Source organism: Phacochoerus africanus, chromosome 9 (assembly GCF_016906955.1).
Source record: "Phacochoerus africanus isolate WHEZ1 chromosome 9, ROS_Pafr_v1, whole genome shotgun sequence".
NCBI lineage: Eukaryota > Metazoa > Chordata > Mammalia > Artiodactyla > Suidae > Phacochoerus > Phacochoerus africanus.
This window is the reverse complement of record NC_062552.1, coordinates 34444622-34470365: the sequence shown is the minus strand read 5'-3', so window position 1 is coordinate 34470365 and position 25744 is coordinate 34444622. Positions and strand designations below refer to the sequence as shown.

The 25744-nt window shown below is 50.0% G+C and overlaps 1 protein-coding gene across 1 annotated transcript in view; it reads left to right on the top strand.

The window, feature by feature from the left end:
* The window catches only part of MDGA1 (MAM domain containing glycosylphosphatidylinositol anchor 1), a 60359-nt gene that overhangs the window by 21330 nt on the left and 13285 nt on the right, over positions 1-25744 (top strand). Inside the window, exons 2-7 of the mRNA XM_047796118.1 lie at positions 12520-12659; positions 17661-17835; positions 19635-19831; positions 20549-20681; positions 20916-21185; positions 23062-23391. Coding sequence (XP_047652074.1) covers positions 12520-12659; positions 17661-17835; positions 19635-19831; positions 20549-20681; positions 20916-21185; positions 23062-23391 — 1245 coding nt within the window. The remainder of the gene's footprint in view (positions 1-12519; positions 12660-17660; positions 17836-19634; positions 19832-20548; positions 20682-20915; positions 21186-23061; positions 23392-25744) is intronic.

Sequence of the window (25744 nt, the reverse complement as noted above, 5' to 3'; positions counted from 1 at the left end):
TCCATATGCTGTGGGGCCACCAAAAAAGGGGAAAAAAAAGAGATTTCAAGCAGTCAGATTATGACACCTATAATTCCACCTCATGGCTGGGCGGAAGGATGCCCAGGATCCCAGAGTGGCCTGGGCTGAGGGACCAGATGTTGCCTCACCAGACTGGTGACAGTTGGCTCTGCAGGAACACCATCCTCCCCTCCCCTGCCCTTCTGTCCTGGGGTCTGAGGCCCCACCTGCTCTCAAGCCACAAGATTGATTTTGCTTTCAGGGTTGTTATTGTTATTATTATCCACTTAAACAACTTCATAGGAAAAAAAAAGGAACGCAGTGACCATCAAACATTCACCATTCATTCTAAATTCTCAGCCCATACTTGTCAATATATTTTTACATAGTGGTAAACAGTGGTCCGTTCTGCTTTCTCGGCCGACTTTATCTCCTACACACGTCTCCAGGTATTGACTGAGCCCTCAGACCTGTCAGTTTAATGGCCGTAGGGCACCCCCTGCATCGACGCACTGGAGTTTGGTCACCATTTCTTCAGTGCTGGGCTTTTGGGCCGATGCCAATTTCTTTTTCTTCTGAATAGCTCTGCTGTGAATATCCTTATGTGAATTACTTTTTCCTTTTAAATTATTTCCTTGGGGCCTATTCCCCAAAGTGAGATTGCCTCATAGGTCATAGGATAGGAACAGTTTTATGGTTCTCATTTTGCACTGCCAGGCTGTGCTACAAAAAGTTTGAGCTCGACTTGTGTCCAGCCCAGCCACAATGGATTTTATCATTTTAATTTATTTTCACTGGTTTAATAGGTGCATTATGGCCTGCTTCTTAACTTCTAGTTTTCACTTCCTGAAGCCATGTTGGGATCTTTCCACACCTAATAACTAGACCTCATCTATCCAGACCTTTGCAGTTTACATGGTGCTTTCTGATATATCATCTCACTTAATAAGATGAGCCTAATATTATTGGCCTCTGTTTTAAATGGTGAAATGGGGGTTTAGTTAAGTGCCGGAGCAGAGCCTCTGGTCAGTTCTTGCAGGTTGGGTTGGAAAGAACTCCCACCCAGCTGCCACCATCCTACTCTTCTCTGAGCACCTGGGGTCCCCAGAGGGACATGTCAGCCCTGACCCAGTGCCTCAGCCTCCCTTGTCCCTTTTGGCTCCTGCAGCCAGGTCTGTACAAGTCACAAACTGTGCCCTGTGCGTCAGGCTTGGGTCTCAGCTCCTGGGAGTGGGAGGAAGTCACTGGGCTTTTGGGTCAGAGGGGGATTTGGGAGTTCTTTGCTTTAGCAAAGCCACTGCTCCCTCTATTTCCTGGCCCAGGGAAGGCCCAGGCTCTGCATTCTGGGTCGGGGGCCCGGCCCTGGCACTGTGTCTCAGGTCCCACCCAGGATGCACTCCACTGTTGGTGTTGGTCACGGGCACACTGGAGCCCTGGTGACTAAGCCTCAAGCTCCAATGAACAGGGTCACTCAGGAGCCAGTCAGGCTCCACACTGGAAGCTGTAACTCTCAGACTAGGGGGACCTCCTCACGGTGGACACACCCTGAGATATGAGTTTGGTTTTATTCTCTTCCCTTCTAACTATCCTTCTAGAGCTTCTACTGGGCAGCATGTGCTGTGCTTGGTGGATTCCATTCTTTTTGTATTTAACATGCCCAGTAGGGAACATTCTTATGCCCATCTTACTGGTGGGAAACTGAGGCTGTAGACTAAGAGAGGTAAATGATTTGCCCCACATTTTCACAACAGCCTGAATGAGAACCCCTGCTCCTCCCGTGGGCTCCACTTAATAGGTGTGCTTTGTCAGGCGGAAGCTTGGTCATGTCTGGCATTTGGCCCACTGCCAGGCCCAGGGCCAAGTGAGGTCTTCAGGACTGACAGAGTTTGGTGGGCGGGTAGCAGGACCCAGACAGAATATTTTTACATGAGAAACCCCACGTCCATGGGCCCCACATCCCTGGTCCAGGAAGGCTCAGATCCCGGGTTCCAGAAACTGTTCTCTGCCCCGATAGATCATAGCCTCTGTCTCCTGCCATGGTCCAGGATGTTCTCCTGGGGAGACCTTTCCTCCTAGTCACGGCCTCTTTCAGTCCTCACGGAGGTTCTGCTCTCTCAGGTTTACGGTTCTTGGCATCCCCCCAAAGTAGACCTCTTCATTCAGGTGTATGCTTTCTTCTTGCAGGTTGAAACAGGTTCCCAAAGGAAACAAGGTTCCCAGGTTCCTGGTCTATATGGTCCAATGAAAAGGGGACTGAGACGTCTTGAGCACTTACTAGATACTAGTCATCAGGCCACGTACCCGATGCGCATTATCTCATTGAATCCCCACAACCCAGAAGTTATTTCCACAAGAGCTGAGATGTCCCCATTTTGCAGATGAGAGACTGAGGCTTCGAGAAGTTAAGTAATTTGTCCAAGGTCACACAGTCATTGAAGGAGAGACAGAGCCCTCTCTCCTGCCCCTCATAGCACTCCCTCTGGGCAACCCCTCAGACTGGCGTTTACAGCCGTGGCTCAGGAGTGCCCAGCTTGGGGCATGTGCTTTTTTGCTCTCTCTTCCCTGAGGGTCCTGCCTGCACTGTTTAGAGCTGCCCCAGGTCACGTCATGTGTTGAGAGTTTTGATCCCTGTGTTCTGGGGCCCACCGAGGAGAAAGTCCCTTTATAGTTTCCCTGGGGACCTCAGAGTCCCCATTTAGAGGGCTCTCCCAGTAGCCTGTCTTGATCTCCCAGAGTTCATCAATCATGTGCAGATTAGACTTCCACTGATACGCAGTGATGGTACTATGAGCATAACTGGGCACTCTCAACACCTGTGTGCCTTCTGGTGGGGCCCGGATATAGATGCAGTGATGCCAAGCCAAATATTCCCAGAGACAGGGGCACAGATGGACTGGCCACCACTTTCATCAGAGGAGTGCCAGGTTCTTCCAGCAGCATCAGGCTCAGCAAACAGTATCAGCTCCTGAACGTGGACCCAGGCTTTACCCACAGTAACAGACTTCGAGCAGTCCCAGGCTTGCCCCTGACTACGGGAGCAGAGCTTGTTTTCATGCTCATTGTGGTGATGGGCTGGCAGCCTGTGCCCTGGCCTTTCAACTGCGGCTGCTCTCCGCAGTCAGTAACAGGACTCTTGGACCCAGAGGTCAGAGATACATATACTCGGGTTGGGGAAAGATTTTTGCAGCCAAAGGGGTGGTTGGCTGAATGTGGACTTGGTTTTGATGAGCAAAAAAGGCTAATGCTGAGAGCAGACTTTCACACAGTGTGCAGAGGGCGGCAGGGGAGGGTTCTTTAGGGCTGTGCCTGATCTGGCTCTGCGTCCCAGAGCAGGGGGCCGGACGGTTCACACAGTCACAGAAGGGATTCCTGGATCACCGGCAAGTTTTCTGGTGATGGTGTGTGTGCCCTTTGAAGGGCGGGGAGGCCAGGGAGCAAGAGGGAAGATGCAGGGGGGATCATCCTGGACTGAGGTCAAGGTCTAATGCCCCTGAGAAGGTGACCAGAGGCAGACATGGCAGGATGTGCTGGTCCTTCCCGCCAGCACCCCCCGCCCTCCCCACCCCACACCCCCGCCCCCCGCCCCGCCAGGTGACTGGCATTACAGTGGGGCCAGGGGAGATGGCACAGGGTTGGGGACACTGTTTCAAACCGGTTCCCCAGCATGGAGTTGGAGTCTCCCCGCCCCATTCCAGCTCTCCTGAGAAGCCACGTACTCCCCTGCCCCCTCCCTCCTGCCCCTGGCCAGCGACCTGAACAGAGGACTGGTTTCAGCCAGCTCTGCTCTCTGTGGGGGAGCAGTGGCGGGGGCAGGGGGGCAGAGTGAACCTCCACCTTGGAGAGCACAGAGCACAGGGTTAATTTTCCCCAGAGGCCCATGTTCTATGGCCGATGGTCTGTAAGAGAGGCGGTAGCACCACCCCTGGCAGACGGAGGCTCAGGCGGAGCCAGCCACGCACCTGCCCCCAGAGCCTCCTTTCAGACCCCGGCCGCCATTCTCTGAGCAGCTAATTAAAAGAGAAAAGGCTGTTAATATTTCAGCACTGTTAACTCTGCTAAATTATTAAGTGTCCATTTGCATTACATACAAAAAAGGATCGATAAACATGTGGGTACCAAGAGCTGTGAGAATGGGGGAGGGATGATTTCTAAGGATGTTGCACGGGACAGACCCAACCAGCCACTCAGAGACTGTGTCCTGCACCCTGAGCCCCGTGTCCTCAGCTCTGTGCCAGGTACTTGGAAACCGGGAATGCATGGGGACTTTGCACAAAAGTCAGGGGGTCAGGACTCAAACCGACAAGGCGTCATTGGGCAAGTTACTTAAACTTGCTGAGTCTCAGCTTCCTCATCTGATGAATGGGAACAGAAATAGGTTTGTTATGAGTAATAAATAATAGATAAAACAATACTCAATACAATGCTGGCACAGAGTAAATTTTTATTATTATATTGTGTTAAAATTATGTTATCGTTATATTATGGTGATAAGGGGGAGACCCGAGATACAACTCCAGCTCACAGTAATCCCTCATTGCCTCCTTTCTGCCTCTCGGAAGGTCTTTATAGGCATCATTCCTTTTTTTTTTTTTTCTTTTTTGGCCACCCCATGGCTTGGGGTTCCTGGGCCAGGGATCAGATCCAAGCTGCTGTTGCGACCTACGCAGAAGCTGTGGCAATGCTGGATCCTTAACCCACTGTGCTGGACCAGGGATTGATCCTGTGTCCCAGTGCTGCAGAGACCCCACCAGTCCCATTTCACAACAGCAGAAACTCCTACAGGCATTATTCTTATCCCTGCTCTTCTAAAACTACACCCTTTCCTAGTGTGGAGCCTGGGGACCATAGCTCTTTATACCCCCAGCACCAAGCTCAGCACCTCACACTCACAAGGATTTGTTGAATGGCTATCTGATGGAAGTCAGGACCAGGACACAGATTCTGTTTCCATACTGCCCAGCCCAGAGCACTTAGCGATGCTTTCGGGAAGTGGTTGGGGTTGTGGCACTTGCCCTGCTAGCTGGTAACTGGGAAGATAGAACTGACTTTAGGAGAGAAACTTGGAGTTCCTGTTGTGGTGCAGTGGAAACGATTTTTGACTAGGAACCATGAGGTGGCAGGTTCGATCCCTGACCTCGTTCAGTGGGTTAAGGATCTGGCATTGCTGTGAGCTGTAGTGCAGGTTGCAGGCGTGGCTCAGATCCTGCGTTGCTGTGGCTGTGGTGTAGGCTGGCTGCTGTAGCTCTGCTTCGATCCCTAGCCTGGGAACCTCCCTATGCTGTGGGTACGGCCCTGAAAAGCAAAAAAAAAAAAAAAAAAAAAAGAGAGAGAGAGAGAAACTCTGCCGCTCCTCCCTCTTCTTTTCTCTCCTTGCCCACCCCTCATCCTGCTCTGTTTGGAAATTTCCTCAGCCTGCAGACACACTTCCTCAGAAAGAATCAGGAGCCAGAAGCAGGATACCAGCTCCTGCTTGGCCGTGATTAACCTTTTAAAATGGGAGGGGAGGAAAGTTTCTGGGGCTTTTAATCCAGGCTTTCCATTCCCTTGCCCTCTGCCTGCCTTTTTCGGCCCCAAGTCCTACTGCCGCATCCTTGTGCCCTTAGCCAGCCCCTCCCCCAGCCACCCCCCGCTGGCAGGTGGGGAGAAAATCCTCAGATGGGGATGGGGATCCTTGAGGAAATTCCCCTTCGAGGTTCCCGTGAGAATTCGCTTCAGAAACCGGGGGTGAGGGGGAGGCAAGTTGGAATTTGCCTGAACATGAGTCCTTGAGAGTTTGCGGCTTCCTCACTGGGCCTCCTGGGTGCTGGCTGTCCCCACCCCCACCTACAATTTTAGGGATACACACTTTTCAAGGAAAAAAGGAGTGAGCTGATAGGCTAGAAGCATTCTGCCAGGGACTGGCCACCTCCGCCAAGCCATCCTCCTTAGCATGCTGCCCCGTGGGCGACATCACTCATGCCGCTTGGCTCTTGTCAGCCAAGGGGTTGGATGGGGGGCTGGTTACTCGACTCCACAGCCCTCGTACTCTGTGAAGAAAGGGCTTTATGTCAAATGTATTTGGAAAGCACTAGAATAAACCAAGTTACATGGGTGTGTTTATGGCAGAACTTTTCAGGACCTTTATTTTTTAATTTTTTTTTTTTTTTTCCATTTTAGGGCCCCATTTGCGGCATATGGAAGTTCCCAGGCTAGGGGTCGAGTCAGAGCTACAGCTGCCAGCCTACACCACAGCCACTACCAGGCCAGATCCTAGCCATCTGTGACCTACACCACAGCTCATGGCATCACCGGATCCTTAACCCACTGAGCGAGGCCAGGGATCAAACCCACATCCTCATGGATACTAGTCAGGTTCTTAACCTGCTGAGCCACAATGGGAACTCCATCAGAGCCTTTAATTATACAGACTTGTGTGCTGAGACTCTGAGAAGGAGAGAAGATTTAGCATCCTTTTAGTGGTAGACTGTCTGTGAGCACTTCGTGGCACAGGTTGGGAGACGTGTTTTCCTTTTCCATCTGTTGATAGAGCTCTGGAGAGTGAAATTGCAAAGGTCTCAGGGACCAGAAACGGGGAAACATGCTGGGTTCCCAAATCCTGTCCCATTTTCTATCCATCATGTGGGGTCAAGCAGAGATGGACAAATCCAGCCGTGCCTCTGAAATTCCCGGGGAGCTTGTTACAAAGACGACCTGAGGAGTCAGGGCTGGGAGATGCTGCATGGGCCTGGGAATCTGCATTTAAACAGGCTCCTCTGGAGACACAAGTCCTTGGAGGACAGTGAGCTGAGTTCCAGGCCAGTGGGCAGAGGCCTGGGTTTCAGCCCCTGCTCTGCCGCTGTCCTGTGTCCATAAGTGACTTAGACAGGGTGTGTCCTTCTCCAGCCTGGTTTCCTTCTCTGCCAAAGGAGGCTAACTCGGACATCCCCTTTCTGCCTCCCAGAACTGAGGCAAGGGCCTGGGAAGTATACAGTGGACCCCAGGATGGTCAGGCCTCACCATCTCTGGTTGATAAGGCAGCATCCTTTCATGTGAAGGCCTTGCAGCCCCTGGGAAGGTGGGTTTTGGGAGATGCACGGGACCACATATAGAATAATAACACTGGCTTAGGTGGCCTGCCATGTACCAGACAGCTTTCAACACTTTACTTGAGTTTACTTATTTATTCCTCTTCACAACCCCATCCTACAAATGAGAACACTATGGCTTAAATAACTTGCTGAAAGTCACAAAGGAACTTTCTGAAAGTCAAGTATAAGATACTTGAGCTCAGAAGAGACTCCATCCTTCCCCTCTGGTTTTCCTATTCCCCTGAAGCCCTGCACAGCCCTCAGTGTGAATTTTGTACAAGTTCATGAAACATCCCTAACGGTTTCCCGTCTGCTTTGAGTGTCTCCCCTCGGGGGTGTCACGAGGGCCACAGAGGGTGATCTCCTGTCCCCATCTCTTCCTCCTATTTAATCATTTCAGGAACTTGTAATTTACTGTCACACCACATACTGCTTGGCTGGCTGTTTGACATGTATGGCACTCAACCCTCACACCGCATTGGCCCTGGCAGAAGGCATTATTGTTCCTATTTTATCAATGAAGATGCTGAGGCTCAGAGAGGTTAAGTCACTTGCCCAGTGTCACTCAGCTAGCGGGGAGCACAGCCAGAAATTAGGCCCAGATTGTCTGTTCTTTCCATCTGTCTCCAGCAGAGCCCTCCTCTGCCCACTGTTCCTTTTGTCACATCCCCCTGCTTTAGGGTCGTCTTAGCACTTACCATGCTCTGCAACCATCCCTCTCCCCAACAGTGCTCTTTCAGAGCTGGTCCTTGTTTGCTTTAGTGACAGCCTCCCTAGCATCCAGCACAGCGGCCGGCCTGAAGCATTTGTTTGATAGACTGAATGAAGGGATTATGGGTGCCTCTTGACTCAGGCCCTGGTCTGGTTGCCTTTGAAATCAGAAGATGCTGTTGCTGGCAGTGCCTTCCTGGGGTGTGTGGAGCAAGAAGCTGAGGTTCCGTGGGACAGAAGCCCCTCGGGGGCCTGTGACTCCATGGGCTCTCTGTGGGCTTAGGGTCAGAGAAACGCAGTTGTAGCCATTCCAGGGATGAGCAGAGTGAGGGACGCTGATGCACGTTAATGCACCTCGGTGGGTGACAGGAAATTGGAGTGCCGAGACCGTGGGGGCCTGGGTGCTTTGCAACTAGCCTGTACTTGCTCCAGAAGGCAAATCTCCACTGGGAAGAAGTCAGCCATTCTTCGGAAGCAGCTTCGGAAGGACTCAGCATGAAGGGAGCGGGTCATTGTTATGTTCAGCGTCAACAGGGGAACCTGGATAACCTCCACGAACAATGGCCTCAAAGCGTCGTGGATGCTCTTTTTTTATCTAATTGAAGTATAACTTCGATACGGTAAAATTTTAAGCAAATAACTTGATGCATTTTGACACATTCCACCGGCTCTATAACCACCGCTCAGATTAAGACGTGGGAACATTTCCATCCCGCTAGATGGGATCCCACCCCCTCCCTGGAAACTTGTGCTCTTTCCAGTAAGTAATCCTTCACTTCCACCCACGGATAACCACTCTTTTGAGCTTTGTTACTATCAGATGGGTTTTTCAATCAGTTCTGAATTTCAGATATATGAAATTATACACTATTTACTCTTGTATGTCTGAGTCTGTTCAGTCAAATTGTGCTTCGAGATTCAACAGTGTGGAAGTTCCCATTGTGGCTCAGGGGGTTAAGAACCTGACATAGTGTCCATGAGGATGCAGGTTCAATCCCTGGCCTCACTCAGTGGGTTAAGGATCTGGCATTGCCTTGAGTTGCGATGGAGCTCACAGATATGGCTCGGATCTGGTGTTCCTGTGGCTGTGGTGTAGACTTGCAGCTGCAGCTCCGACCAACCCCTAGCCCAGGGACTTCCGTATGCTACTGGTACGGCCGTAAAAAGAAGAAAAAAAAAAGATTCAACAGTGTGGTTTTGTCTATCAGTAGTTCCTTTTCCCGTTGTTGTGTGATATTCCATTGTATGATTATATCAGAATTTAATTACCCTTGCTGCTCTTGATGGACATGTGGGTTTTTTCTTGGTTTTAGATGTGATGAGTAAAAGCTACTACAGATACTCTTGGCCCCATTGTTTGGTTATCATAAACACTAACTCTAGTGCTTGGGCACCTACCTAGGAGTGGAATTCCTGCATCATACATACAATTGTTTAACCTAAGTAGGTGCTGTCAAAAATCTCTTTCAGGGAGTTTCTGTCGTGGTGCAGTGGTTAACAAATCTGACTAGGAACCATGAGGCTGCGGGTTTGATCCCTGGCCTCGCTCAGTGGGTTAAGGATCTGGCGTTGCCGTGAGCTGTGGTGTAGGTTGCAGATGTGGCTCGGATCCCACGGTGCTGTGGCTCTGGCATAGGCCGGTGACCACAGCTTCAATTAGACCCCTAGCCTGGGAACCTCCATATGCCGTGGGAGCAGCCCAAGAAATGGCAAAAAGACAAAATCTCTTTCAGAGTGGTTCTACCATTTTAGAGTTGGATTGTCTTAATAGTTAATATTATTAAAGGGAGTTGGATAATCTTTTTTTTTTTTTTTCTGTTGTTGTTGTTGTTGTTGCTATTTCTTGGGCCGCTCCCACGGCATATGGAGATTCCCAGGCTAGGGGTCGAATCAGAGCTGTAGCCACCGGCCTATGCCAGAGCCACGGCAACGCGGGATCCGAGCCGTGTCTGCAACCTACACCACAGCTCACGGCAACGCCGGATCGTTAACCCACTGAGCAAGGGCAGGGACTGAGCCCGCAACCTCATGGTTCCTAGTCGGATTCGTTAACCACTGCGCCACGACGGGAACTCCGGGAGTTGGATAATCTTAAAGATGTCATCATCCATGATGTCAGTTTAGCATCTCTAATGAGGAAGCACACCTGTCAGGTGGCCAGAGGCCTGGCGTATGCTGGCCGGGCCCTGTCTTTTCTGGTTTGTGCTGGCCAGGCCCTGAGAAAGTCCAGCTCTCCAGCTCTCTTTCAATATTCCTTATCAGTCACCAGAGCGCCTGTCATTACAACACTGTCTGGCTACAGGCAAGCCACAGTGTCCAAGATTACAGCTTATCTTCCAGTAGAACCTGTTAAATCAATGTCTTCCTTGTTGAGAGGCACCCCAGGCCTCTTGCAGACATGCATGCAACCTCCCGCTCTTATCAGCAGCTGGCATGCGCATCATGCATTGGCAGGTTGTTTCCTGATGAGATTTCCCGGGGACCTTGGCCATGGATGGCTATCTCTTCCAATACATTTTCATTGCAGGGATTGACAGGTTCAGACCCATTCCCCAGATTCTAGGGTGCATCTGATACAAGGACTATCAGTAGTTCATTTTTCCCTTGTTGTAAGATTATAAGATTCATAGGAAGTCTGAGTTGAAAAAGCCCTTAGCAATTATCCAATCTACTCCCCTTATACAGGTAGGGACACTGAGGCCCATGAGGTCTGACTTGCCCAAGGTCACACGGATTGTCTCCTGATAACTAGCCTAGGTTCATTTGCAGCCAGACTGGACACTAGACTTTGGGTTGACGGCACCTGCCACTCTTCGTGGAACTTGCTGCTGTTTGCAGAGTCTCATGGTTAAACATGGCCTACATCACTCCCAGAGGCTGCCTCACAAGCTGCTTGACCTGCAGCCAGGCTGCTCTGTGGACCCACCCCTGTAATTAGTCCATGACTGTCCCATCGGCGCTGGTTGGAGAGACTCTGCTGAGGTGCTACTTCTGGCAACAGTGGAACACAACAGAATTCTACTAAGCACGTCTCATTTGTCCTGTGTTATCATCACATCCACCCTTATGTGTACTCAGGCTTGGTAGCATTCTCTCCATCTTAGAGATGAGAAAATGAAGAGCCAAAGATATAGTGGTTTACCCTGGGCCATATAGAATATAAGACTGCCCTGTCACCCTGCAGGAAGCCCCCTATTCATTGAGGCATAGTTCTTCCAGGTTCTTCCCCTGTTCACCGAGGCTGTATCTTCCAATGAGCCTTCTGTGATTCTTCCTCCAAAAGATAGTTACAAGTCTCTCCTCTGACCTCTCCTCTGACCTCTATATCTTTCTTAAGATGCTTAGCAATTTCACTATGGGATATTCCTATCAATTCATTCATCCATTGAACATTCACTGGGTACTCGCTATATTCAGGGTCTTATGTTGGGGATACCAAGGTGAAGTTCATGGTCAGATGGGTAGAAGGACAAGACTAGACTCCTGAATTTGGTAGACACATATGCTGATGATTCGTTGTGGTTCTGGGGTGGGGATGATGGATATAGAAGAAGAGATGATGTAGGTCAGTCATGGAGTGCTTCCTGGAGGAAGTCACACATTTTATGCACAGGTTTTATCTCACTGCTGGATTAGCTCTTCCACTTCTACTCCCTTCACCCTCAACTGTGAGCAGACAGATTTGAACTTGGGGGGCCTTGCCCTCTCCTTCCCAGAGCCCACATACTTGTGGGCTGGAGGCTGGTTCGCCTTTAGGACAATGAGGCTAGACACTGAAGGAGGGCTCTGAATTGTTTTGGTTCAATCGTTTTCCTTTTGGGTCCCCTGCCCACCTCCTCACTCTGGTCCCCCAGCCCTGGGCACTGTGAAAGAGGCCCGGGAGGAGCCAAAGTTTGGCAAGAGCTTCCAGGCCCTCGGTGAGAACTTCCGGCCTTTGGAGAGGAGGTTGGCATAGGTCCAGGGAGCAACGAGGGGAACGTAACCTGCCTTTGGGTGAGGGGAGTGTGCGTTCTGTGGGGCTGCGGGATATCGCAGGTTCTCTAAAAGCACAGCCTGGGTTGATTTATGAGGGTGAGCTCAGGCAAGTGATTTGCTGAGACAGTGCTCTCAGGACCGACTGTGAGCGGACAAGGAAACAGCCAGGTGAAAATGCCTTAGATCCTGTCCCTTCCCCAGGGTGGCGGTGGGGAGCTCTGGAGCACAAACAGCATAACGGTCACTCCTCCTTGAGGCAAGGGGACTGGGCTTTTGCACTGTGTCCATCAGTCACTGGGGGTGGGGGAGTAGTACCAGGGAAGGGGTAACCTCCTAGGTATGGAGCTGGCCCAGCCATCCCTGAGGTAGGTGAGCTCTGTGCACCTAGCAGCTGCCAGAGCAGCTGGGAACAGAGACTGCCGGCACGGGAGCAGGCTGGAGCACCAGAAGCCTCTGCGACGGGGGCTGCTAGGACAGTGGTGCTCACTGAGGGATAAGCAGGCTGTACAGAGTACAAACCCCTCACCATCCTCGGCTCTTCCAAGAGCACTGGTCTCTTGCCAGGCTGGTCGGGTGGGGAGGAATTGATCCTTTCCCAAGTCCCTGGCCCTTCTGGGTCTGGCCTGGGGCCCTGGGCTCAATGGGATCAGACCTCTGACGGGCCTGGGAGCTCTGGGCTGACCCCTCCCCCTGACCCACTCAGGAGGGAGCCCTAGACCCCTCTGGCCTTGGTGCCTCTTCTCTAAACCTCCCCCTCTCCCGCCAGCTCCAGCCCAGGCTCAAATCATACACGCAGGCCAGGCGTGCGTGGTGAAAGAGGACAACATCAGCGAGCGTGTCTACACCATCCGGGAGGGGGACACCCTGGTGCTGCAGTGCCTGGTCACCGGGCACCCTCGGCCCCAGGTAAGCCCCCACCCTGGCCTGATGGCCCCCTCCCACCCTCACCTCGTCTCTCCCCCACCATCCCCTCTTCTGGGATCGGAAGAGGCAGCGAGAGCCAGGGTGTGGAGGTGAACGGGGTCAAGTCAGCAGAAGACAGGAGCCTGGGGCTGGGGGCGGGGGGGGCGGTGGGGAGGGGGGAGCTGGAAAATAAACTCTGCAGGGAAGGGCTCGAGGCTGTGGGCGTATCCACCTGAAAGCACTGACAGATGAGGGGAAAGACTAAATGTCGCTTGTTCACCTCCACTCTGTCCCTGTATCGGCTGAGCAGACGTCCCCTCAGGTGTGCCTTCAGCCGTGTGCCCAGCACTGTGCTAGGTCCTTTCTCCAGTGTTTTCTCTTGCTGTGAGGGAGGCATTAGGGCCCCCATTTGAAGTGGAGGAAATCGAGGCTCAGTGAGGTTAGCGAAACTCTTGTGAGGGCAGTAGCAGAATTTTGAATCCAGAACCCGTGTTCTCAGTAGCTTTGCAGTGTATCCATCTTTGGGTTGGGGACCCCAGGAGTTACTAACCACAGTCTCTGCCTCAGGAGGCTTCTAGTAGGCAAGCCCCGTACTTTTAGGGGCTCAAAACTATTAGAAAGTAACAGAAGAGGGGTATCTGGAAAAGCCAGGTGCATTTTATCCCAGACTAAGTGGGAGGTTCAGGCAAGTGGCTGGTTATCACTGAGAGCTGACGGGAAGAGGCGGGAGGATGGGCTGGAAGGATGGGGGGAACTTGCTTGAGCTGCTGTGACCTTTAAAAGCAGCAGAAAGGGTTTTGATTGGATCCTAGGAAGCACAGTGATAGAAAAATCCTTTGGGGAAGATATCTTTGGCAACAGGGACAGTTTTAGTAGGTTTGGCCTTGAGACAAGCAGATGGACAAGGAAACCCCTAAAGACTTTCAATCTGAAACTATCATCATCACCCGCTCCTTCTTAAAGTTGTGTTTAGAAGGGAAAACAATGCCTCCAGTCTTCAGGCTGGTGTTTGCATAGGTATAAATTTAGGGATGGTCCTCCTACAGCCAGGGAGGCAGCCGAGTCACCTCTCCCTAAGGCTGCCCTGGCCCCCTGTGTGTCCGCCAGTGCATTGCATATAAGAGTCCTTTGTGGCTGTGGCTGTGTGGCTATGCACCCATTTTCTATTTCTATTTGTAGTTTCATTGTTCTTCCTGCTACCTAGGCTCAAACCCTTGGGCTCTTAATTGACTTGGCACCACATATTCCCCACATCTAGCCAGCCTCTGAGGCCTTTCTTTTTATGTCTCTTGCATGCATCTCCTTCTATCCTTCAGTCCTGTCCTTGGACCACTGCAGCAGCCTCTAACTGGCCTCCCATTCTCCTATGTCGCCCCCTCCAATTCATTCCTGCACCCTGCTCCCAGAATCCTCCTCCTCAGACCTGCTACATCATGTCACTCCCCTGCTCAGAAACCTATGAAGGCTCCACATTACCTGCCAGACCCAAGTGAAGCCTCCTGGGGGTGGAACTGAAGACCTCCCTCTGTCCAGCTTTCCCATCTGATCTCTCACTGCCATTCTCCTCACATCCTATCTTCAGTTGAACCTCTCCAAATACACCCTAGTCCTTCTTGCTTTAGCCACTGCTGTTTACCTCTCCTGAAATGCCTTCTAGTGCCTTCTTTGCTCATTTCATTACAATAAGTATCTATTGAGCACCTGCTATGTGCCAAGCGCTGTGATGAGTCCTGAGGATATAGCTGCAGTTCCTGCTGTAATGGAGTCTAGGGTGGAGCAAGTATCATGTCATAGCCCACTTTGTGGGCAGATGAGGGAATGAGTGGGCATGGAATTCCCTACTTCAAATTAATGGCAAGAAAGAAGAAATCTCTGAGGCCAAGATGAAGGAGGAATCTGTAGTAATGGCAGTGAGCAGAAGCTGAAGACATGGTTGGAGGGACTTAACTGCATACTCACCTCTGGGTAGTAATACTACTCACCTAGTAGTATTAATACATATTGGGGGGGGGTATGACACCCATCTATGGCTGGAACTGGAACTGGATTTTCTACCTAAATCTGGAAGAGTGACACCTATGAATAGGGTCCAGAAGATCTCTGTCCCACAACCCCGAGTCATAGCAGGAAGCAGACTTTCTGCTTCAGGGTGTGGGTGCAAACAGAGTCACCTATGAGAGAATAACTCTAGTCCAGTCTGTGTCTTGCACTGTCCAAATGGTGAGGAAGCCTGAAGCTCAGAAACTAATATAAAAACTGGTTGGAACCTGTGACTCCATATATCTTGGGCATAGGCAACCATAAAGCTACACCACAGACAGGCCTGTCATGGCCCAAGTGAGACTTTTGTGGAAGATGATTCCTACTGAGTACAAGCCCATGGAGTGAAACTTTATTTATTCATTTCTTTCTTTATCATTTTTTTGTATGACCCGGCAGCACATGGAATTCCCTGACCAGGGATCAGATCTGAGCCTTAGTTGCAACCTAAGCTACAACTGCAGCAATGTTGGATCCTTAACCCACTATGTGGGGCTGGGGATCAAACCTGTGTCCCAGTAGTCCCAAGATTCCACTGATCCCATTGCACCACAGTGGGAACTCCTGGAGTGGAATTTTAAAACATATCTAAAAATACAGTGTCAGGAGAACCAGTCCATAGACCCAAACAATTAAACACTTCACATCTGAGGTAACAGGTAATAGATCAATCTGAAAAGATCTTTAAAATAAATATATTTAAAATGTTTAAAGAGAGAATAGGAGTAGAATCCACAGGATAGGAGATTATAAAATCTGATCAGTTAATATATGAAAAAAGCAAATATAAATCCTAGAAATAAAAATAATATAGATTTTAGAAAAGTTTGACCTCAATACCGTAGAAATAGCTAAAGAGAAAATTGGTGAATCGGATAATAGATCTGAGGAAATCAGCTACAGTGTAGTCTGGAGAAGACAAAAGGGTGGAAAATGTGAAAAGGAAATTGGGAAACATGTAGGATAGAAAGAGAAGCTACAACATAAAATAAGGCATTCTAGAAGGCATAGAGAAAACTGAGAGGAGGCAAGATTTAAAGAGATAAAGGCTGAGAATTTTGTAGCATTAAAGAATGATACAAACCCTCAGATGGATAAAAATGAACCAAGTCCTAAGCAGTTTGTAAACAAATCCTATCATAGTGAAACTGTAAAATGTCAAATATGAAAAGAAAAAATGTTTTCATGGTCTTGTTCTTTCTCCAAAGCACCCCCAACTTACATCTGAATCGCCTGAAACTGCATGTAGATTTTCCCACATTTTATAACCCCTGGGCCCATGAGGCTTGGGTTGGGGGTGGTGAGGGGATAAGGATAATACTAAGACCTGCAGTGGCCTCTCCCTGCAGGAGAAGATTTCCCTTTCACCCAGTTCTCTCATCTTTGCTGTTTTTATGACCTGTGGCCTGACATATTCACCAGGATCAGGGGCCTTGCCCTATCTCGGTAATGGGCAGTCCTCCCCAATTTTCAAAATGGAAGCTTCCCTACTTTATTCCTCAGTTCTTAAGAGTTAATAATCTGGAACTGATCAGTTTTTCTGAAACCTCTAGTACTTTGAGTAGTAGCTCAAGTTTCTTATTTGATCCTTGATATCTTCCCATATTCGAAGGTATCGTTAATAATAACAGAAATGTGTTAAGTGAATAATATGTATCGGGTACCACACTTGAGTGTTTTGCATACCTTCTTTCTAAGCTTCACAATGACTCTGAAAAGTGGGTTTTATGCTATATTATTGTTTTATTTATTTATTTATTTATTTATTTATTTATTTTTAGAGCCACATGTGTGGCATATGGAAGTTCCCAGGCTAAGGGTCAAACTGGAGCTGCAGCTGTTGGCCTACAACACAGCCACAGCAACACAGGATCCAAGATGCCTCTGCAACCTACACCACAGCTCATGGCAATGCCAGAGACTTAACCCACTGAGTGAGGCCAGGGATTGAACCTGTATCCTCATGGATACTAGTCGGGTTCATTATCGCTGAGCCATGATGGGAACTCCTATGTAATTGTAGTTATCTATGGCTGCATAACAATTGCTCCAAAATTTAGGGGCTTAAAACACCAAACACTTATTGTCTCACAGTTCCTGTAGGACAGGAATCCTGGAGCAGCTTAAGGGCTGCTCTGGCTCGGGGTCTCTCAGGAGGCTGCAGAAATTGGAGGACTCTCTGGAGCCCAAGGGTCCACTTCCGAGCTAACTTCCATGGCTGTTGGCTTGAGGCTTCTTTTCTGCCCTGGTGGGTCTCTCCACAGGGCTGTTCATGACATGACAGCTGGCTTTCTCCAGAGCAAGTGATCCAGGAGAGTGAGCTAGATGGAAATCAAAGTCTTTTAGAACCTGATCTTGGAAGTGACACATTATCACTCTTTCCAAATTCTGTTGGTCACCCACACCATCCCTGCTACAAAATGAGAGGGAGCTACAGAAAGGTGTGAATACCAGGAGGCAGGGACCACGGGGGGCAGTGGTGGAGGAGGCTGGCTGCCACACAGACCTCTTTCACAGATGAGAAATCTGAAGCTTGATGCATAACCTACCCAAGGCCATTAAGCTAATAAGTGGAATAACACCAATAACAAAATTAATCAAGTTCTTAGTCTCCCAGACACTAATTATATGGTCTCTTAATCTTCCCAGTAAGCCTAGGAAATGAGTAATAGTCCCATTTCACAGATGAGGAAAGGCAGGCAGGAGAGGTTGGGTCACTTGCCCACAAACCCACGCTAACAGCTGCACATACTATCTTTTTAAAAAGCCTCCTCCATCTGATCCCAGTTTCCCCAGGCTTCTTTCTGAGAGGTCCCACTTCCAGTGTGCGTTCCCAGGAGGCTGTTTGCCTTTGTTCTGGAGGCCTGTGTATGCCCCACATGTGCTCGTGGCAAAGGATGGGGTGGGCGCGGAGCCCCCTCCCTCACTGCCTGGTCTGACTCTGCCCTGCCCGGGCTGGCCCAGGTGCGTTGGACCAAGACTGCGGGCAGTGCATCGGACAAGTTCCAGGAGACGTCGGTGTTCAACGAGACGCTGCGCATTGAGCGCATCGCGCGCACGCAGGGCGGCCGCTACTACTGCAAGGCTGAGAACGGCGTGGGTGTGCCCGCCATCAAGTCCATCCGGGTGGACGTGCAGTGTGAGTCGCGGGACCCCTTCTTCACCCCAGGGCCAGGGGCCTGCTCCTAGGGGCTCAGGCTGGGAGGGAGGCATGGGGAGGAGGGTGGAGAAGTGGCACCTCAGTGGAAAACAACTGTAGAGACTTTTTCTCTTCCGGGTCAGAGAAAGGCCTCTCTGTGGTTCAACCCCATACCACTCACACAGTCCCATCTGTAATCCCATATGGACCTTGCAGCATCCCTGTAAAGTGGTCAGGGGAGGCAGGAGAGGGTGGCGTGTACCCATTCCACAGATGCAGAAACTGAGACTAAAGGCTTCTGATGTGCTCACTGCATAGCTCTCTTGACTGTGGTCCAGTGCTCTTTCTTTAGCTCCTCATGTCTCTGCTTTTGTCCCAGGGTGGCTCTGAGACTTCCCTCCCCCAATATCTCCTCAGTCCTTGCTGTTGGGTGAATGGGAAGCCCCTCAGCCCCTGCCTGCCCTCCATGGATATCCCCTTGACCTCTGAGAGGCTACATCTCTGTTTGCCACCCACCTCTGTGCCCATCCAGGCTGACCTAAGTATCCAGAAGCTGTAGGGCCAGGCCCAACAGCCTCCATCTGAGTCCAGTTTCCCCAGGCTCCTCACTAAGAGGTCCCACCTCCAGTGCCCATGCCCAAGAGGCTGTTTGCCTTAGTTCCTGAGGCCACCACTGCCACTTAATATCAACAGTGAACTTACCCATTAAATTCCCCTCCCCTGCCTGCTAATTGGGACCCGATAAAGTGGTGAGCTGTTGAACCACAGGCCCTCTCTTCTGTCCCCCATCAGCCACCCAAGGGGCTGCCCAACCTGGGGCTGAGGGTCGTTTCTCAAGTTATTGTGGCTGGAAGGGGCTGGCAGGCATGACTGGGGCCTCACCACTGCCCTGCCTCTACCCATGGCCTTGGCTATGACTACTGTCCTTGTGAGCTGCAGGAGAAGGACAGACTGATCAGAAGTTAGAATGTGGAATGTTGGTACCTTTGATTTACAACCCTGGCTGCACACTAGAATCTCTAGGGGATCTTTTAAAAACATATATTAATGTCTGAATCTTACTTCCAGAGATTCTGATTTAATCGATTGGAAGTAGAGCCCTGACATCAGAATTTTTTTCTTAAACTTTTTTTTTTAAATTGAGAATTAAACTACACCCAATAGAGTACACTACTTCCATGTACATTTCAATGAATACTTACATATATATGTACATGTGTAAACACCATCCAGGTGATGAGGGTTCCCCAGAAAGGGCCCTAGAAAGTTCCTTCATGCGCCCTCCCAATCAATAATCTCCTTAGAGGCGGTCACTCTTCTGACTTCTGCTCCATCAGTGAGCTCTGCCAGGCATCCGATTAAAAGAAAATCTCCGTGAATCTGTGGTGCAAAGAGGAGTGAGAACCACCAATCTAGTCCAGTCAACCGGTGAGGAAGTGGGTCCAGAGAGAGAAGGGACTTGGGCAGGTCACTCTACAAATTTAACAGCTAACCTGGGATTTGAACCAGGGTTTCCTGATTTCCAGTCTGCAGCTGCTTCCTCCATCCCAAGACAGGAGGGTGACACTAGACAATCCCTCCCATGCAGGTCCCTGGGGAGGGATAGCTGAGAAGCCAACAGGTCCAGTCCCCTGCTTCTGACAGGACGCTCAAAGTTGCAGGACTGGGAGAGCAGCAGGCTCTCTAGAAGCATCCCATGAGGGTGGCTTAACTTTCCCTGAGGGCTGTCAGGGGCCCAAGCCCCCCCACCTTGGAGGGGGTCCCCCAGCTCTGACTCCACTGGGGCGGTGCCCTCGCAGACCTGGACGAGCCCGTGCTGACGGTGCACCAGACCGTGAGCGATGTTCGAGGCAACTTCTACCAGGAGAAGACGGTGTTCCTGCGCTGCACTGTCAACTCCAACCCACCTGCCCGCTTCATCTGGAAGCGGGGCTCCGACACCCTGTCTCACAGCCAGGACAACGGGGTGGACATCTATGAGCCCCTCTACACCCAGGTCAGGGCGGGCGGCAGTCTCCTCGCGGCTCACCCGGGGAGGAGGGGGCGGGGGCTGCCTGACCCTGACGACTTCTGACGGCAGAAGCGTGCATTCTGATTGGCAGGCCCAGTGGGGACCGGAGGTCAGGGAGCGACGCGGAGGGCGGGAGAGTCCTCAAAGCTACACGTCCTCTGACAACATTATCGATTAGGAAAGGCACCCCCTAGGGGCAGGCAGGCCGGGTCTTGGGAACCCACGGGCAGGCCCAACAAGAATTGGGGTAGAGAGTGACCCACTTCCTTCGGGTCTCCTACAGCCCCAGGAGATGGCGATGGAGCCATCTTACCAGGAGGGCCTTCAGAGGCGGCTTCCCTCGGTGACTGTCAGAACTCCGCCTGTGGCCGTGGCCTGTGGGGCCAGCCCTCTGTTTTTGTGGATTGGAAGACAGAGCAGGATTCCCTCAATCTTCCATTTCCCAGAATGGGGAAACTGAGGCCTGGTCCTGGCCCTGGCCTGGGGGGGTTGGTAAAAGGGCACCCTCGGACTCATGGCAGCCCAGGTGTGGGGAGTGTGGCACCCACCCCAGGCTGTCTCCTTGGGGATCAATGGCGTGAAGGTTGGGAAAGATAGGAACTAGAGTGGGAATTTGCTTTAGCCTCGGGTGCTTGTTGAATGTGTGTGAGACCCCTGGAGACCGAAGCCGGCCCCTCACCCCACTGGTCCACTGCTGCCCAGGGGGAGACCAAGGTCCTGAAGCTGAAGAACCTGCGGCCCCAGGACTATGCCAGCTACACCTGCCAGGTGTCTGTACGCAACGTGTGCGGCATCCCGGACAAGGCTGTCACCTTCCGGCTCACCAACACCACGGGTACAGGCACTCCCCTCACCCCCATCCTCTTGCCCACCTAGGCTGAGCCCCCAACCGGGAGATGGTGCCCAGCCCACACAGGACTCTGGGGACATCACCATGAGTGCCTGCCTTCCTTCCTCCTGCCCTCCTCTCTTCTTCCTTGAAGGCCTGTTCCTGGCCCCACAGTTTCCCTCCCACTTCTCCTCCAAATCCTGCCTCACGGTCCCCTAAGACCCCTTCTTGTCCTCCTAGCACCACCAGCCCTGAAGCTGTCTGTGAATGAAACTCTGGTGGTGAACCCCGGGGAGAATGTGACCGTACAGTGTCTGCTGACAGGCGGTGACCCCCTGCCCCAGCTGCAGTGGTCTCATGGACCAGGCCCGCTGCCTCTGGGTGCCCTGGCCCAGGGTGGCACCCTCAGCATCCCTTCAGTGCAGGCCCGCGACTCTGGCTACTACAATTGCACAGCCACCAACAATGTGGGCAACCCGGCCAAGAAGACTGTCAACCTCCTGGTGCGATGTACGTGGCTCCGGAAGGGTGGAAGGGGACTCGGGAAGCAGACAGGGTTCCTGTCCCTCAGAAACTGACATGGGAAAGGGGCCTGTCTGCTTTTCCTCCGTAGGGAAGATAGGGCAGAGGAGGATGATTCCAGGCACTTTGATTTCCCTGCAATTCAGGTATCTGCCAGCAGATGGAAGGACTAAAATTTGTATCAAGTTTTATTTACAGTTTAGCAATTTACATTTTCAAATATAACCTCACCAAGCCAAGAAGTAGGAAGGGTTGGTGTTGATTTTCTACATTTTTTTTTTTTTTAAGATTGGGAAACTGAGGCTACAAAAAGCTAATTGCAAACATTCCATTCTCTAAGGGAAATTTTCAGTCTTTTCCCCTGTACTGTGGTTTCTATGTGATTAATAGAATTAAAGTGAAAATGACACACATTTCCACATGCCTCATATGTAAATATTTATTAGCAAAGCATTTTAGTGAGAATGAAGATAATTACTAAATGTAAAAATGATTAAAACTTGGAGCACAATCTAAAGAAGCTCAAATGCTTTCCTTACTACACTTCAGCCTCAGTAATTATCATTAGCTGCTTGATAAGATCTTGATTTTGCTACTCTGCTTTAAGGAGAAAACTCTAAATTAGTCTGCTTGTGCAGCTTTAGGTTGTTGTTTTTAAATTTATTTTTTTAAAGTGTTTTTGAAGATCCAGGCTTGTTTCCAGCACTTTAGCACTTGAAAGTAAAGTATAGCTTCTGTTAAATTCAACTGAGAATCTTCTGATGAAATAAATACTCTTCTTTGTTCATTTCTCACTGACCAGCCTTCTCCCTAACTCTCCTCACAAAAAGAAGCTAGCTCTCTATGACTTTTTACTTAATTCTGATTAAATAGCGAGAAAGATAATAGTCAAACTGTGGTTATCTAATGACTGCTTTTTCCTTTGATGGTACTTTTTCCATGAGAAGATTGTTTTTCTCCTCCCGATTTCATTTGGCATTTAAAACTTGGGTTGGTAAGATTGTGATTTGCATCAAATACTTGTGGTCACCTTTCAGGGTGATACACAGCCTGCTTTGCTCAGACCAGGTCTGATTTATGGCTGTTGTACCAGAGTCTTGTCTAATGAGCACCTAATGTTCTAATGCTTGGCATACATCAAACAATATTCAGATTTTTTAAAGAGGCCAAATCATTTTCTTTCTCAACTTTGTATTTTTATGTAATTGCATGTAAAATGATTGTGTTGGTCTTTTTTATTTTTTAAATAACACAGACTTGTTGCCAAGAGCTAAACAGCAAGAAAGGGAAGTTAAAAATGTCCCCTCAGTCCCACTCTCTAGACAGAACCACTGTCACATTCTGGTGCTTCCTTCCAAAATTTGTGTTTTTTATATTCTGGGCTTAAAACAACAATAAAAAAATAAAGCGGCATCATAGTTAAGAGTACAGGCTCTGAGTGTGAATTCAAAGTTGGCTATTTACTTCTTTGGGCAAGTGAATTAAACTCTCTGAGTCTCAGTCCCCGCTGTAAAACAGCAACACTAAAGTGCCTCCATCAAAGATTGTGGGATGAGCTAAATGAGGAAACCCACATAAAGGGCTTAGAACAGGGCCTCTCAGAGTGTGTGTTCTGTCGACAGTGGCTATATCGATTACTCAACCCACTCTCCTACAGAGAGCTTTTTTTGAACTTTTTGAAACACATTGAGCAAGCACAACAATTTCTAGGCAGAGAAAAGTGTAGCTTTCTCCTGGGAATTGAGGGGTGGGATATAGTCCTTGCCACTTGGAGGAGAGAAGCTGTGTCTGAACGGGGGGGTGGGATATAGAAGCTTGGCTTTGAGTTAGCCTCAGCCACCCTTCCATCCCCATCCACCCACAGCAATGAAGAACGCCACATTCCAGATCACTCCAGATGTGATCAAAGAGAGCGAGAACATACAGCTGGGCCAGGACCTGAAGCTGTCATGCCATGTGGATGCAGTGCCCCAGGAGAAGGTGACCTACCAATGGTTCAAGAATGGCAAGCCAGCACGCATGTCCAAGAGGCTGCTGGTGACCCGCAATGACCCCGAGTTGCCCGCCGTCACCAGCAGCCTGGAGCTCATTGACCTGCACTTCAGTGACTACGGCACCTACCTTTGTGTGGCTTCCTTCCCGGGGGCACCTGTGCCTGACCTGAGCGTCGAGGTCAACATCTCCTCTGAGACAGGTGAGCAACTGGAGGGTGGCAACAGGGAGGAGTGAGGGGCCTGGAGAGGCCCACCAGGGGAGGTGGGGGCAGCAGCTTGGGAAAGGGAGGCCACAGTGAGGAGGATACCGGTTGTTCATTGCATTTACCAAACACCTGTTATATGCCAGGCACTGTGCTCGGCTCTGGAGTAAAGTGGTGGGCAAAATAAGCTCTGCTCTCCTTGAACTTGGTGGCAAATATTTTTCAGATCATCCCACAAATAACTGCAAACTGTGATGCATGAGAGTCAGGAAAGAGTTTCCTAAGATAGCAGGTTTGAGCTGAGATCTGAGGGAGGGGCAGGATTTTAATAGGCAAAGAAGGGCAAGGGAGGGTGGAAGAGAAAGGCAGGCCAAGGAATTAGCATGTGCAAAGGCATTGGGGCAGGAAAGTACACAAACCATTTTGAGCACTGAAAGGAGAGTGTGGCTGGGAGAATGCAGTGAGCTGAGAATGGAGAGGTTGGTGGGGGCCAGATTTTGCAGAGGATTGAAGTCTTTCTTCCATTAATAATAAATAATGATAATGCAGTAAACACAATGTTTACTGAGTGTTTACTATGTGTTCTGATGATTTTATATTTATCTCATTCGCCTTCATGACTTACCTTATGGGATAGATGGTTCATCTTCAGTTTTTAGAGATGAGGAAACTTAGGCTCAGAAGTTGAAGACTCTTACCTAAGGTAACACTTCAATAAGTGGTGGAGCTGGGATTGGAAGCCAGGCAGTCTGACTTTAGAGTCTGCTCTCAGCTTCCCCTGAAGGGTTTACCCTTTGAAAAAGATAAGCATTGGGAAGGAATGATTTTGGGAAGGGTTTCTAGAATTTCATCTCCAGCCCCTAGGACCTCCCTTGTACTGGGTTGCTGGCTGACTTTTGGCTAAACCTCTTCACCTGTCTGGGCCTCAGTCTCTCCTCTGTGAGGCCTTGAACCAGGTAGCCTTGGAGGCCCTTCCTATCCTGACATCTAAAAGGAGGAGGTCGGTGAAGCTGGAAGCATCAGGAAAGGCTTCCAGTAGGAGATGGCCCTGAGCTGGCTTTGGGAGCGGACTAGGCCTCCACAGATTCCTCAAATCCATTTTGCAAATCTCTTTGTCATGTCCTGGATGAGGAGCTGGGGACCCAGCCATGAACACCACAGCCCCATCCTCGGAGCTCACTGTCTGGCCAGGGAGATAGACCTGCTCTTAAGTGTCAGGTAAGGTGCAGGAAAAGGAAGGACAAATCTCAGATATGACTCAAAAGCTAAAGGTGGGGTCTGCAGAGCATCGTGGAGGCATGAGAGGTGTACCAGACCACCTGGGGTCGTCAGGAAGGGCTTCTCAGAGGAGCCACGTTCCATGTGAGCATCTGTCGGCTGGGGGGACAAGCCCAGGAGAAGAAGGGCAAGGTGTATGAGACTTGCTGTGTCCAGGAAGTATGTTCATTACAAGTGGATCCCACGGCTTGAACACAGGATGGGGGAGGGAAGATGAGACTGGGAGTTGGCAGAGGCCAGAGCATGAGGGCCGTGGAGTTTGAGCTTTCACCTGAGGGCAGTCGGCATCAAAATGGGGGGACAGACCTTTAGCCTGTGGAGGCACAGAAGGGCTGGGAGCCAGGATGTTTTAGAAACAGGGAAATCGATGGGGTACAGGGCCATTTCTTTCTTCTGCTCATAAGCCTGATGCCTGGGGTGTGAAAGCTTTTAAAGTACCTGTGGAAATGGTTCAGACTTGGAAAAATAAATTAATTGGCTCCCAAATACAAAGAGAAAGCTGAAGAATTAAAGCCAATAAATGTATAAATGTTTACAGAGTATAAATTACCCTAACCAGGAGTTCCTATTGTGGCATAGTGGAAACAAATCCGACTAGTATCCATGAGGATGTGGGTTCGATTTCTGGCCTCGCTCAGTGGGTCGGGGATCCTGTGTTGCTGTGGCTGTGGAGGCTGGCAGCTGTAGCTCTGATTCAACCCCTAGCCTGGGAACCTCCTGGTGCCGTGGGTGCGGCCCTAAAAAGAAAAAAAAAAATTATGCTAACTAGATAACTGAACCTCAGCTTGCCTTGTAGACTTACTTACAATCTGATTTAATATAGACATTTTAATTTGTTTGGTGTATATGGGATGAGACCCATAGAAGTCTTTAAAAGACCCCCATTTGGACGATGTGTTGGGTTGGACTACGTTTGGCTGTGGATAACAGAAAAACCCTAAATAATAGTGGCTTTGAATGAGATAGATGTGTATTTATTCTTCATGTAAATAAAAGTCCAGGCTGGAATAGTGACTCTGCTCCACCAAGTCCTCAGAGCTCTAGGCTCCCAATTGTTATCCTTAGCATGTGC